The sequence below is a fragment of the Lutra lutra genome, chromosome 13, assembly GCF_902655055.1.
Source record: "Lutra lutra chromosome 13, mLutLut1.2, whole genome shotgun sequence".
Classification (NCBI taxonomy): domain Eukaryota; kingdom Metazoa; phylum Chordata; class Mammalia; order Carnivora; family Mustelidae; genus Lutra; species Lutra lutra.
In genome coordinates, this window is record NC_062290.1 from 10,112,332 (window position 1) to 10,126,365 (window position 14,034).

The 14,034-nt window shown below is 43.7% G+C and overlaps 1 protein-coding gene across 3 annotated transcripts in view; it reads right to left on the bottom strand.

Moving 5' to 3' along the window:
- Window positions 1–14,034, bottom strand: part of DOCK8 (dedicator of cytokinesis 8) — a 205,506-nt gene that overhangs the window by 44,456 nt on the left and 147,016 nt on the right. For all 3 annotated transcript variants that reach the window (XM_047699090.1, XM_047699089.1, XM_047699091.1), the window contains 4 exons: window positions 13,081–13,194; window positions 8,380–8,535; window positions 6,204–6,343; window positions 1,280–1,449 (listed from right to left, as the gene is read on the bottom strand). In XM_047699090.1, the coding sequence (XP_047555046.1) occupies window positions 1,280–1,449; window positions 6,204–6,343; window positions 8,380–8,535; window positions 13,081–13,194 (580 nt within the window). The remainder of the gene's footprint in view (window positions 1–1,279; window positions 1,450–6,203; window positions 6,344–8,379; window positions 8,536–13,080; window positions 13,195–14,034) is intronic.

Here is a 14,034-nt window from a genome sequence, read left to right on the forward strand (position 1 = left end):
GGAAATGGTCTGCAGGTCACTGGCTGCGCTCTGGATTATATCCTTATATCTTGAAGACACCTCTGGGCTCAGTCTGGACTCCAGTCAGGCCCTATCAGAGAATGTTTACCCGCTGGGCCAAGCTTGCTTTCGTACATCCCTTGCCCATTTCTGATTCGTCTTTGTTCCCTAACCCACACTGTAATATGTAAATAAACTCAGGAGGTACACAAACTCCTTTAGGACAATTTATCCTTTCCTTTTGCTGAAAAATGAGAGATACTGACTTCCAACTCCAGAATCAGCCTTTTAGGACCAAAGGCAAAATTCCTCTGCCATGGCAGAATTTCCTAATATGGAAGACACAATGATTACCATGATTTTTTTTTTTTTTTTCAAGACAGAGTTAGAGTTGGGAAAGGCAGAGGAGAAGAGAGAGAGAATCCCAAGCAGGCTTCACACTCAGCACAGAGCCCAACACGGGCCACAATCTCATGACCCTAAAATCGTGACCTGACCTGAGCCAAAATCAGGAGTTGGATGCTTAACCAACTGAACCTCCCAGATGCCCTGACACCATGATATGGAACAATCGTTTAAGGACGCTTGAGTCTGCTTCTTTCCTAAGCCATTCTTAAAAGACCAGGAACACCTATTTCAATGCCTTAGAATGGTGATCTCCCAAGGGAATAATTCAGTTAGTATTTCATCCTTTGTGATGGATGGTCTATAAAGTTCATCATATACCAGCAGATGGGTGAATGAGTGAAAAAATGATTTCTAAATGAAAAACTGTAAGAGACTCTTAATCATAGGAAACAAACTGAGGGTCGCAGGAGGGGAGGTGGATGGGGGGATGAGGTCACTGGGGGATGGACATTCAGGAGGGCACGTGATGCAATGAGTACTGGGTGTTATTATATAACACTGATGAACCACAGGACCTGTACCTCTGAAACCAGTAATACATTATCTGTTAATTAACTGAATTTAAATTTTGAAAATGTTGAAAAGAAACACCACACAGGACTATGGTTTTTTACAAAATAAACAAACAGAAAACTTATTGGAACCAAAAAAAAAAAAAAAGAAGAAAGAAAGAAAGAAAAGAAAACCCAGACCCCCCAAAACCCCCAAAACTTATTGGGACTCATGTGAAAAAGTTCTGAGAGCACTGGTATGGGAAACTGCTCACACAAACACATCAGCACTAGAACTAAGAGCGGAAACTTCATTCCAGTGGGGCACCTGGCAGGGGCCCCCTTCATTCAGTCCCTGAAAGACACGGAGGCATTATCACCTGTAAAGTCATAAAGTTGCGGCAAAGCATCCAAGATGATCCCAACCAAAGGCAGGTAGAGAGCAGCGATTTTGACCTTCACTTCCGGTTTGACGCAGCGCGGGTCCAGGTCGTGAGAGCTCAGAAGGCTGTGGATGGCACTGACCGCTTTCCTTTGCACTTTGCTGATCCTGACACAACACAGAAAGCTAGAGGTTATGGTGAAAGGAGATCGGCCAAAACGCTCTTAAACAACAAGGAGGGATCAGAACACTCCTGGATCATTGGGGCGACATGTGAAAACCAAGGAAAAGGAGGGAGAAGTGTCTAGAATCCAGAAAGAGACTGCCTGAGTTCTATCCCTGGGCTTGATGTTTCAAAGTCCACCATATTGTAGCATCTGGTAATCCATTCCTTTTTATTGTTGAGTAATATTCCATGGTGTGGACAGAACACATTTTGAGAGAGAGGGGTGGGCTGTGAAGTGGGGGAGAGGGGCAGAGGGAGAGGGTGAGAGAAACTCCCAAGCATGCTCCATGACCAGTGCAGAGCCTGACACAGGGCTCAATCTCACAACACTGGGATCATGACCTGAGCCAAAATCAAAAGTCAGATGCCTAACACACTGAGTCATCAAGGAGCCCCAGATCACATTTTAATACCCCATTCATCAACGGATGGACGTTTGGATTATTTCCACTTTTTTGCTATTATAAATTATTAATGTTGCTGTAATATTTGTGTATAAGTTTTTGTATGGATGTAAGTTTACTTCTCTTGGATATCAAGTTTACTTCATACCTTGGGGTAGAATTACGGGATTTTTTTAAAGATTTTATTTATTTGACAGATAGAGATCACAAGTAGGCAGAGAGGCAGGCAGAGAGAGAGGAGGAAGCAGGCTCCCCGCAGAGCAGAGAGCCCAATGTGGGGCTCCCTCTCCCTCTGCCCTTTCCTTCTCATGCATGTGTGCTCTCTCTAAAATGAAAAAATAAATATTTTTAAAAAATGAAATAATGCACACAAATCCCTTACTAAGTCTACAATTTGCAGATATTTTCTCCTATTCTGTGCATCGTCTTTTCATTTTCTTGATGATGTCCTATATACCACAGAAGTTCTCCCTTTTAAGAAATCTAACTCACCTATTTTTTTTTTCTTTTGTTGTGCCTAGTTTTGGTGTCAGATCTAAGCAGCCATTGCCTGATCCCTCTTCATAGGGATAATGAAGATTATCCCTATGATTCATCTAAGTGTTTTGTAGTTTCAATCCTTACATTGAAGTCTTTGATTATTTTGAGTTAAGTTCTGCACATGGTATGAGATGGGGACACAACTTCATTCTTTTCCATGTGGATACTCAATTACAACAGCACCATCTGTTGAAAACACTACTCTCTCCCCTTGAATTGTGTTGGCACCCTTGCCAAAAGTCAATTGACTCTAAATGTGAAGATTTATTTCTGGACTCTTAATTCAGTTGCATTGATCGATAGGTCTATCTTTATGGCAGAACTACTATTGCTTTGTAGTAGGTTTTGAAATCAGGAAATGTGAGCCCTCTGATGGTGTTCTTTTTTAAGATTGTTTTGGCTATATTGGTTCCCTTGAATTTTCATATGAATCTTAGGGTCAGCTTGTCAGTATCTGCAAAGAATCTAGCTTGAATTCTGAGAGGAGTTGCACTGAACTTATAGATAAATTTGGGGAGTATCACCAACTTAACAGAATTAAGTCTTCTGACCCATGAATACATCATGAGTCTCCACTTGTTTCGATCTTTTTATTTCTGAAGTGTTTTATAGTTTTTGGTGTACAAATCTTATATTTCTTTTGTTAAAAAATGTAGTCCTATGATTTTTATTATTTTTTGATGCTATTCTAAATGGAGTTTTCTAAATTTCATTCCACATTGTTCACCACAAGGATATGGAAATATAACTGATTTTTGCATATTGATCTTGTACCTTGCCACCTTGCTGAACACATTTATTATCTTTAATAGGTTTTTAGTGGGTTCCATAGGACTTTCCAAAAACAAATCATGTCATCTGGGAACAGAGATAGTTTTACTTCTTTCTTCCCAACATGGGTGCCTTTATTTCATATTCTTGCCTCCTTGCTCTGGGTAAGGCTTCCAGTACAATGACAAGTAAAATAGAAGTAGTAAGAATGGATAATCTTATCTAGTTCCTGGTCTTAGAAGAAAAGCAATCAGCCTTTCACTGATAAGTATAATGTTAGCTTTGGGTTTTTCATAGATGCCCTTTCTGGGGTTGAAAAAGTACTTTTCTACCTCTGTAGGATTTGTTGAGTGTTTTTTCAAGAAGGGTATTAGATTTTGTCAAATGCTTTTTCTTCATCTCTTGAGATGATTGAATGGGTTTCATCTTTTATTCTATGCATTGAGTGTATCATATCAATTGATTTTCCCAGTGTTGCGTTGGCATCTTGCATTCCTAAGATAAATCCTACTAAGCTGCAGTGTATAACCCTTCTTATGTGCTGTTGAATTCAGTGTTCCAGTATTTTGTTGAGGATATTTGTATCTAAAGTCATATTTTGGCATTCAGTTTTCTCGTGATGTCTTTTGTCTGATTTTGGTATCAGGGTAACGCCAGCTTCATGGAATGAGTTGGAAAGTGATCTCTCCCTCCTATTTTCTGGAAGAGCATGTGAAGGATTGGAATTAAGTCTTCAATCAGAGCTGCTAGATAATTTCTGCATGCTTGAAAAACACTAGGGATTTAAGACATGTAGACATTTGTAGGCAGCCCCAGGTAAGGGGTTCTAGGGAGACTTAGAAACTGAAGCTATGGCTCTTGCACAAGTCCAGACACTGAGACGTGTCTCACTGGCCCTTGCCCTTCAGATGGGCAGGTATTGGTGAGTCTAGTCATTGTCTTGGCAGCGAAAGGAAGTACTGATAAAGAGGAAGGATTGTTCAAGGGGATTTTTCTGAGGCTTTAGCCCACATGGTAAACTCACTAATAAGTATGTGACAGTTATTTCTAATGACTTTCCTGGGGAGTAACTGACAACCCAGAAATCGGGAATTATTGTGTTGCCAAAGGAGAGACACTCTTAATCAGCTACCCTCTGGGGGGTAGAAAAGGTCCCGTGTGTGGTGTGTGTGTGTGTGTGTCTGAAGAACGTGACAAAATAAATTACTGAAAATTCCATGATGTCCTCTGAACATAGGCTTACTCTGTTGCTAGTGAAATTACAGCAACAATTTTATTACGAATCAAAATAGATGTCAGGGCTGTTTCCCTTGACATCTCGGTGGAAGGGAAACGGAAATTAGAGACTTCTGCTAATTAAATCCTAAAGAGTACTTTCCGATATCACATGGATCAGTGCTAGCAAAGACATTAAGGAATGCGTGTGTGTGTGTGTGTGTGTGTGTGTGTGTGTGTGTGTGCACGTGCACATGTGTCCTATACGTGAAGGCGATTTTCTTTACGCTCCAACCTCATTCTCAACGCCTTATGGGTCAGGGTACTCTGTGTTGCTGTGGAAATTTATGCTAGTCATATGGTAGAAAGTTCTACTGGGAAACCTGAGAGGAGTGTAGTTAGGATTGAGAGAAGATGAGATCGAAGCTCTCTATGGAGGCACTGGGGACCTGAATTTCTAGAAAGAGGCAAACTTTAGAGAGAAGAACATTCCATTTCCCACACTGGCCTCCTGGTAGCAGAGACAGATGTTCACTCGGCGAACACCACGGGCAAAGCACTTATGGTACTTTCCTGATTGCAGTTAACATAAGCTGAAGGTTCTTCTATCATTGTTTCCTTCTCTAAATTATAAGCGCTTAAAGAAAATTGGAAAACTTCCAATTAGAAGAAAATCTGTAAACATACAGCAATGCTGCCACTACTGAGCATAATTTATTCCAGAAACTTCTTTAGCACAGCAAGGAAGAGTGGAGGAATCATAGGTAGAGGTTGTCCAGGGAGAGCAGTGGTGGGCTGTGTAAGGGTGTACCTTGTTAAAGGAGATTTAGGACTCAGGAGACCAAAGCTCTGGGTGGGTTCTGCTACATAACATTGGGCAAGTTCCTTCTACTCTTCGTGCCTAACCTGAACAACAAAAGGGCTGAGCTTGAATTATCTATCAATGCCAACGATCTCTAGATCTGAGCCCCTGAATGGCAAGTTCTACGGGGGCAGGGAATTTTGTCTCTTTTGTGCACTGATGCACCTCTGATATACTCCAGACTATAAGCATTTGGTGAGTGTTGAATGGAATGTATACTATTTGGAAGGCACTGTCTCCTTCCATCCAACTGGACAGATGGGGGTTTTCTAATCCTATGGCTCAGGGAGCACAGGGAGAGAAGGAAAGAAGAAGGGGAGGTCGATCTCCATCCCTGTCCACTGACTTCAAGAGTAGATCCTGCCATAGCCCCTGGGTGATCAGACTTATAAAAGGTGAAAGGATTTATAAGCCTTAGACCTTGGGCATCTCTTTTAACCTGGGAAGGTGTCTCTACAAGAAACCTAATCTGGACACTGGGTGACTGACTTCCAGTCAGCGGCCACTTCCTTTGTCAACATGAAGCCAAGGGGCACCTTGCTGCTGTCTGTGTACATAGATCCCCCGGGGCATGTCTTATAAACAGCTTTGTTCCTGAGTTCACTAATCAAAAGCATCCCTGGGAAGCCTGCTTAGTAGAAACGGGAAACTCAGTGATTAAGTGGCTGGAAAAAGCCACTTTATGAGGGTTTCCCTCAGTCCCTCATGCCTTTCCACGTTCCTATGAACACCTTTTCCTCAGCACATGAATGCTTCCACTCCTCAGAGCTGGTGAATGGTAGAGTTTTTTGCCAAGTAGAAGAGGTTGGACTACAAACTCTAGGAAAGAGCTTTTGGTTTTGGTTTTTGATTTTTGTTGCTTTTGTTTTTGCTTTGTATCACAATTAACACATCCGCAGCATACCCTTCTCCTTCGGCGTCCAGAGCAGCAGACAGTTCCGTAAAGAGAAGACCCGTGAGGAAGTGTTGCTGGCGGTACTCTGGGGTCAGATCGAACATGCTGGCAATCTTCTGGTCCTGGAAACTGGAGCAGGAGCTCGAGTTCTATAAAAATGCAAGGATTTAAATAAAAAAAATAAATAAATAAACCAAGATGCTTGTTAAAAAAAAGAAAAAAAGAAATGCAAAGAGCAGTTCCATAAGGAACAGGAACAGGAATTAAAATCACAATGGCCAGTATTTAAGGAGCCTGGGTGGCTGGAGGGGTACATTGTAAGCACTTCCCAGAGACAGTCCCCAGGTGGGAGCTGTACCTCGTGGTCACTTTGTGTTCCCATCCCTGCAGGCAGAGAACTGTCAGTTGGGAAAGATGAAAACAGAGCCCCCAGGGTCTCTCACAAAAGGACTCCTACTCCCTTCCCCACCCCAGATCAGAAGCAAAGATGAAAGCTTCCTCTTGTATCATATCCTTGTATCCGTGGATCGGGAAACCCAGGGAAACAGGCACTGTGTCCCATGCTGTGGCTTTGAGCAGGCAATGCTTCTCCTACAAGCTGCCTCCTTGATTTGAGGTCCCTGTTTCCTCCGCGGCACTTCTCAGTCTGGCTTCTGCACACAGCCCGAATTCTGCTGCCCGGGGCTAGCAGGGGAGTCGGGCAGGGGAAATGTCAGAGCGTCTCTGGAAATCCTTACAGCTGGGTGGGGCTGGACCTCACCCTGCGGGCCCCAGGGTTGCTAACTTCCTGGGGTAGTCAGAAGGGAAATGGGGTAGAAGACTCAGGGCAAAGTTAGCCCATTTGGAGTTGCCGCTGTAAGTCTGATCCTCCCCAAGGCACGCGGAGATGGTCATGTGGCTGACAACTAGCTCCTGCCATTGGCATAAATGGCTACATTTTTTTCCTTTTAATTAGTAAGACAAACCTTCACCTTGATATTAGTCTCAAGGAATATGCAACAAAAATAGAACCTAACATGGAGAAAACTTGCTTGCTGTCCTGAGCTACTGGTTTGTCACCTATAAATGGAATGGGATTGTAAAACAGCATTTCCTTAAAGTTCTTCTAGAGGGCACGAGTCCCTTGAGAAATCTATGGGGGGGAATAAAAAAGGTTTTCTGTTTTGTTTTTTTTTTTTTAACATTTTATTTTATCTTATTTGCAGCTTTTTTTTTTTTTCTTTTCAGTGTTAAAAAAGGTTTTCAATAGCGAAATCACTTTGGGAATCAGTGCTTATTAAACACTTTTCTCTTCCACCCCTTGGGTATTTACAATTTACACTAACAAGCTAGAGATTCTTGGGTGGTCTGCTACAAACAGACCTGTTAACACAGGTTAACAAAACAGGGTTTCCAAAACTTATTTGACTCTTGAATTCTGTATTTGCATAATACCTCTAGAATCTGGGGCCCCCGCTGAACCTAACCTGTGAGAAACTGTTACCAAAAAAGAATCGGCCACGTCAGTCAAAGCCTTGTCTCTAAATATTATACAAGTGTTATTTTTTGTGTGTGTGGTAGTTAAAGAACAAGACTCATTAGAAATACATTCTCTATAAAAGAGACTGTCGGATTCATTTATGACAAGGTCTTTTCAGTGTTTCAAGAACTAAATAATCTGGAGTATAATTCAAGATGGACTCATCTTGCACCCAACTGCATTTTATAACAGTACCAACAGAAAGTTCTAGAATAGCTCAAAGATATAATACCAGTGTTAAAAACCACTAGTAGATCATTTCGGAATAAACATAAAGGCATAGGCAATTTCATGAATTTTATGACTCTGGGGTGCAGGAAAAGGAAAGTGAGCAAAGAAGATGGTGCCCCCATGTGGAAAGATGATTAATGCCAGAGAGAGGAAGCTACGTGGCTTATCTATGAATTTCTAAATTTTCATCATGCGTGTGGATTCTGTGCTCTTCCTGGCTTCAGCAGGGACACCTGAGCTTAGGAAGAAACCAGTCACGTACCGTGTAAGGGGCCAGTTAGATGCACAACATTGGGTACCGTATTTGTGCGCATCTGGATCAACCGATCCAGCGCGAACAGCTTGATTTTCCTCTTAATGAATAAGACCAACCTTTACAGTAATAAACGGCTCAACTAATCAAATCAGAGTTTGAGGAATTCTGGAGCTGATCACCTGGGAAGAGATGGAGGGGCAGGGGGACGCCGGAGCAGCATCGACATTCATAAAGAAGAGGTTCAGATTCAGGTAGTGCTCGTGGCTGCACAGAATTCTCAGAAACTCCAGCCTCATGGAAATGAGCGTCGGAAGGTTGGTGAGCTTGGCCGACAGCTGGGAAGAAGAATGAAAACAGGAAAAGAAGTGTTTATTATGAGGCAAATGGAGTCCAAGCTGACAGATACAAAAATCTCCTTTCTCCCCAGATTAAGACAATCGATTTAATAAAAATGAATGGGACAGTGCAACAGATGGAAAGTTCTATATTCCGGGGAGGCCCAATGAGTGGTCACGCATTACTGTTCCCCTTAATAACTCTAGCCCAACTCTAGCCTGGCTCCTTGACCCGACGCCCACCCTTGTCACATCTACAGTGCTGTGGCCAACCTGGGCGGCAAATAAGCTGGAGGTATGTCTTCGGGGTCACATAATGTCATTAATGTCACAATTAATGTCACTGTGTCTGAGGGGCTAAATGAAAGGAGTTGACCCCACGTGGGGCCACACAAAATTAACGGAATGAGACTGGGTGACTCTCACATCACAACTGTTCTTTTGTAGTTGCTAATTAAAGTCCCCGATGGGGAGTTCTCAGACCAGTTCCCTAGGTAAAGGCATCACATTACTGAGGAAAGTATGTGGTCCCAGCAAAAAGATTGGAGTTTGCCCCAAAGTAAGAGGGGAGGGAGTGGAAGAGAAAGCAAGAGACAGCTGGGAGAGTCTTTCCTTCAACAAGGAAACTATGAGAAGTACAGCATAGGGAGGACAGTCAACCACATTGTAGGAACACTGTACGGTGACAGTGGGGACCACACTTGTCGTCGTGAGCACTGTGTAATGTATAGAACTGTTGGATCACGATGTTGCATACCTGAAACTAATGTAAGATTCTGCTGTTAATTTGACTTCAATTAAAAAAATTAAAACAGAAGCCAACCATGCAATAAGCAATGGAAAGCTGACAACAGTGACAAAATGGAAGAGAACATTTGTTTCCCTCAGGTGAGGTGACAACTGAAGACCCAGACTCTGAAGGCAGCTTCTTTTAAGGCAAAGCAGGGAAAGGGGGGCCATGTGGGACCGTGAGCCTCTCAGTTCATCATCAGCAACCTTGCGCCCCAGCAAGGGAAACCAAGCTTCTCATCCTTGTGAACAGACATGCCTCCTCTTTGTGGACTCTGAGAGTGGTTTTATAAATGACATAATTGAAATGAGCAACATATTTTCAGCCATCTTAGAAGAAGCCGTTGTACTGTGGGTCACTTTGCCTATAAGATCCGTGAGTCTGTAGTTAGACTTTTACTTGAAACAAATGAATACCATTATGTGTTACATAAAAAATAAAATGTGGCTTTTGTGCAACAAAGTTACCAGAACCTATGCTCTTTGTCAGTGTGTCTTGCTGGCTGACTTTGGACCAGTGGAGCCACCAGCAAACTCAACTGATCAGAACTGGATCGCATGCCCCTCACCAAATAGTCCCTCACCAGGAGCTGCTGGGTCAAACCAGTCAGAACATGAAAGCGTAAGATATTTGTCCTTGAAAGAAGGTCACAGTATAGGTATCTTTAATAGGTCCCTTGAGACTTCATTAAAGATGGAAATTTCAAAAATATTTTTGGTGATGTTGAGAAGAGAATAAGATACAGTTCTGGAAACATCCTCCCCCAAGGTCAGGACCCATGGTGGCACTCCCCAAGGGATGGGTGTTCCCTTAGGGGCAGGCTGAAGGGGACCTCAAGCAACTGAAAAGCTTAGATCTGTGTATTGTTAGTGACTATTTAAAAAAGGCTGAGATCATACCCATGGTCACATGGTCTATGAATGGCAGAAAACATGACAGAATGTTCGGGTGATGGTACGCAAAATGATAAAATCAGAGGACTTTGGAAGAATATAACTTGCCTCAGGAAGGATGCTCATACTCCACCTACACAGCTGGGCTCAATCGCCCTTAACTCCAGGCACTGATCACTGCAAATCTGAGTACTACGCGATTTATGCCAGCAGTACCCACAGACGTCACTGGCAAACAGAGCACAGAATCAAAACGAAAAAGCCTGAACAAATCTAACCCAATTTTGGCTTTTTGTTTTTTTTAAAGATTTTATTTATTTACTTGAGAGAGAAAGAGAACAAGAGAGGGGGGACGGTCAGAGGGAGAAGCAGACTCCCTGCCGAGCAGGGAGCCCGATGCGGGGCTCGATCCCCGGACTCCAAGAGCATGACCTGAGCCAAAGGCAGATGTGTAACCCGCTGAGCCACCCAGGGGCCCCTCAACTCTGGCTTTTGGCAGATGAGGGAGCTACGGAGGCCAACGTAAGGCTGCCCAAATCACAGAAGCGTAGAACGGCATCACGGGAATTAGAACACAGGTCTCCAGATTCCAAGTCTGAGGCTCTCTGGAGGCTGAGACACAAAAGAGGAAGAAAGAGAGGGGAAATGAGAAGCAACCCTAACGTAGAAGAAAAGGAGAAGATTGAAAACAGAGAGAGAGCGGCACCTGGGTGGCTCAGTGGTTAAAGCCTCTGCCTTCAGCTCAGGTCATGATCTCAGGGTCCTGGGATCGAGCCCCACATCGGGCTCTCTGCTCACAGCAGGGAGCCTGCCTCCTCCTCCTCTCTTTCTCTGCCTGCCTCTCTGCCTACTCATGATCTGTCAAATAAAAAAAAAAAAATCTTAAAAAAAAAAAAAAGAAAACAGAGAGAGAGAAAGAGAGAAGAAAGGAAAGCAAGACAGAAAGTATGAAGGGCCTGGACAGGGCAGCCGGCCTCTCCTCTGGATACCTTGTTGGTTTTTTGGTGATGAAAAGTGTCCACATGTGGTAGAGTCTCTCCTTCACTAAACGCGAGCCAGACAACTCTGAGTTGTTTTCCGAATAGGCCCACCCTTGGGCACATGCCCGAGAGCTCGATTTTAGCAAGGATCCTACTTTGTCAGTTTAGCCGAAGTCTCCCCGACCCCCCAGCCTCAACGTCTGACCGATCCCCCATCCCTCATCCCTCACCAGCCCCCAGATGGTTTCTGGTCACCCTGGTCTGCTTTCACCAAGAATCCTCTTAGGGTGGTTCAGCCAGAATCCTCCTCACTTCTGAGGCTTCTGCTTACGAATTTTTAATCCACGAATCCCCCCACCCTGTTCCCTGGGTCCAAGTTCCCACTTTTCCTTGTCTTTGTAGTCCAGTGTCCGGTAAGGTGAAATCCCATTGCAACGGTCCCCACACTTATCTCGATGGTCCTGAATAAAAGTCTGCCTTACTGTTTACTAAGTGTCATGATTCAATTTTTCTTAAAAGCGGCTCTCCTACCGTGATGTTCAGTATCTCCTTTCTCTATATCCAACTTTAAGTTTTGAAAAACGGATTAATTTATATTTGTAATTCATCCAATGACCTGTTTTGAAAAACATATACACTTATATTTGCAATCCATCTGATGACCTACAGTCCTCAATAGCTAAGACGGAGGGCACAGAGGAAAGGCATCGTCTTCCATCCCTCCATTCTGGTGGAATCCGAAACAGAAGACCCACACCGGGTCAGAAGGTCGGGGCCCTCAAGATGTTGGTGTTTTGGGGATCCCGAGGTTTCCCTAGGATTCTCCTTTTACAGGTCAGTTTCCTTATCAGTAGTTCCTTTGGAAAAGTCATGGTCTTTTGTGGGGAGGAATGGGGAGAACCTTTTCTATTACAAATGAGGAAATGAGACCCAGAGAATTTGAATGAATTACTTAGGGTCACCAAGAGATTAACCACGGAGAACCAGGCCTGATGGGAGAGGGTAATTACAGTTAAGTAGACGTGGCTCTTCCCAACCTGGGGAAATTACATGACTCTTCTAAACCTTGACTTTATCATTTGCAAAAGGTAGAAGATACCTTGGGGGATTAAAGATACTATTTCTAGAAAACATTCAGCCCAGTACCTGGTTTGCAAGAAGAACCCAGCCATGGTGACAGGGTTGGTGACAGTTCAGGGAGTTGGGGGTTGACAGTGGGAGTCGGAGGTGGTGATGGTGCTGGTGGGTTGTGGTGACATGGCAGTGATAGTGCGGGGGGGGGGGGTGGCTAGAGCAGGAATAAGGAAGGAAAGAAGCAACCACACCAGCCAACCACTATTTATGTGACTACTGTTGGGGCAATTTAAGGGGAATGGCGAACAACAGAAGAATTCTACTTTAAAATCTGAGATGTGGGCACTGCTAAGACGCTCTTGGGTTGTAAATATCTGCTTTGTGCTCAGTGAGGTTTGGTCTATTTGGCTGATTTTATCAGCGTTTTTTAAAGTCCAAATCCACAAGCACATTTTAATTAACGGCCCTAATATGTGAAAAGAGACCTCATACATTGAATTCTAGACCTGGTCTGAGACCGAATGTGACCATCACGTGATTTCTATTAACTGCTCCAGTGAAGACAATCAGAGCACTAACACCTCCCAGTTCTCCCACATTTAACTTGTTGACCCTTCTGTGCTGGGTTGGCAAATTCTCCAGGAATCCCTGCGGCCCAGTGTGTCTAGGGATGTCCACGGCAGAAGACAAATGACATAAAAGGATCACGAAACCCAGAACATACAGGAGTTAAGCTAACTTGGCAATGAGGATGACATTGGAAGAAAAGGAACCAGGGACAACACAGCTACGTCTGTGGGACGCTCACCTGGTTACAGTAATGTTTGATGAGGTTAAACACGAAGCCTCGATCCATGAGTGAGAGAAGGTCATACAGAAAGAACGCCAGGCTGATGTTCATCTTTTCTGCCTGTTCATTTTCCTTAAAAACAAACCATAAATAAATGCATAAATAAAAACAACAACAACCAAAAAAAACCCCAAACCAACACCTGAGTCATTTTGCGGGAAACCCTGATCACAAACAACCAGGTCCGTGGTGGGAAAGATTCACTATTATTTTGGCCACTGTCCCTGGGGGAGACACGGGATGAAGCTGGTGACCCTGAAAATTCCAGTCAGCCCTTAGCAGGTGCCATGCGTGTGAGGTTGAATCAAACATTTCTTCATTTACGGTTAGTATTTAGGTACCTTTTTTCTGTCTTTTTTCCCCTACATGCATGTTGACATGTACAGAATTAGGCTCGTTCTGCGTACACGATGTTGGGCCTCGCATCTTTTCATTCAGCATTATACTAAGGACACCTTCCCACACGTTTAGCATTTCTTCAAAACCTGTTTTTTTTTTTTTAAAGATTTTATTTATTTATTTGTCATAGAGAGAGAAGCGAGAGTGAGCACAGGCAGACAGAGTGGCAGGCAGAGGCAGAGGGAGAAGCAGGCTCGCTGCCAAGCAAGGAGCCCGATGTGGAACTCGATCCCAGGACGCCGGGATCATGACCTGAGCCAAAGGCAGCCACTTAACCAACTGAGCCACCCAGGCGTCCCTCAAAACCTGTTTTTAATGGCAGTCTCATATTTTTTCACACGCTTCTACGGGAACTTGTTTGATTCTGGTAACTATTGCTTTGGCAAAACTTACGTGAAATGCACCCGCTATCTTCAGTGAGACAGAGGCTTTACAGTTGAGACAATCTCATCAGGATACAGGAACTGGTTTTGACGAAAGGAGTTCTTTCCCCTCCACTGAGGCAGCGTTCCC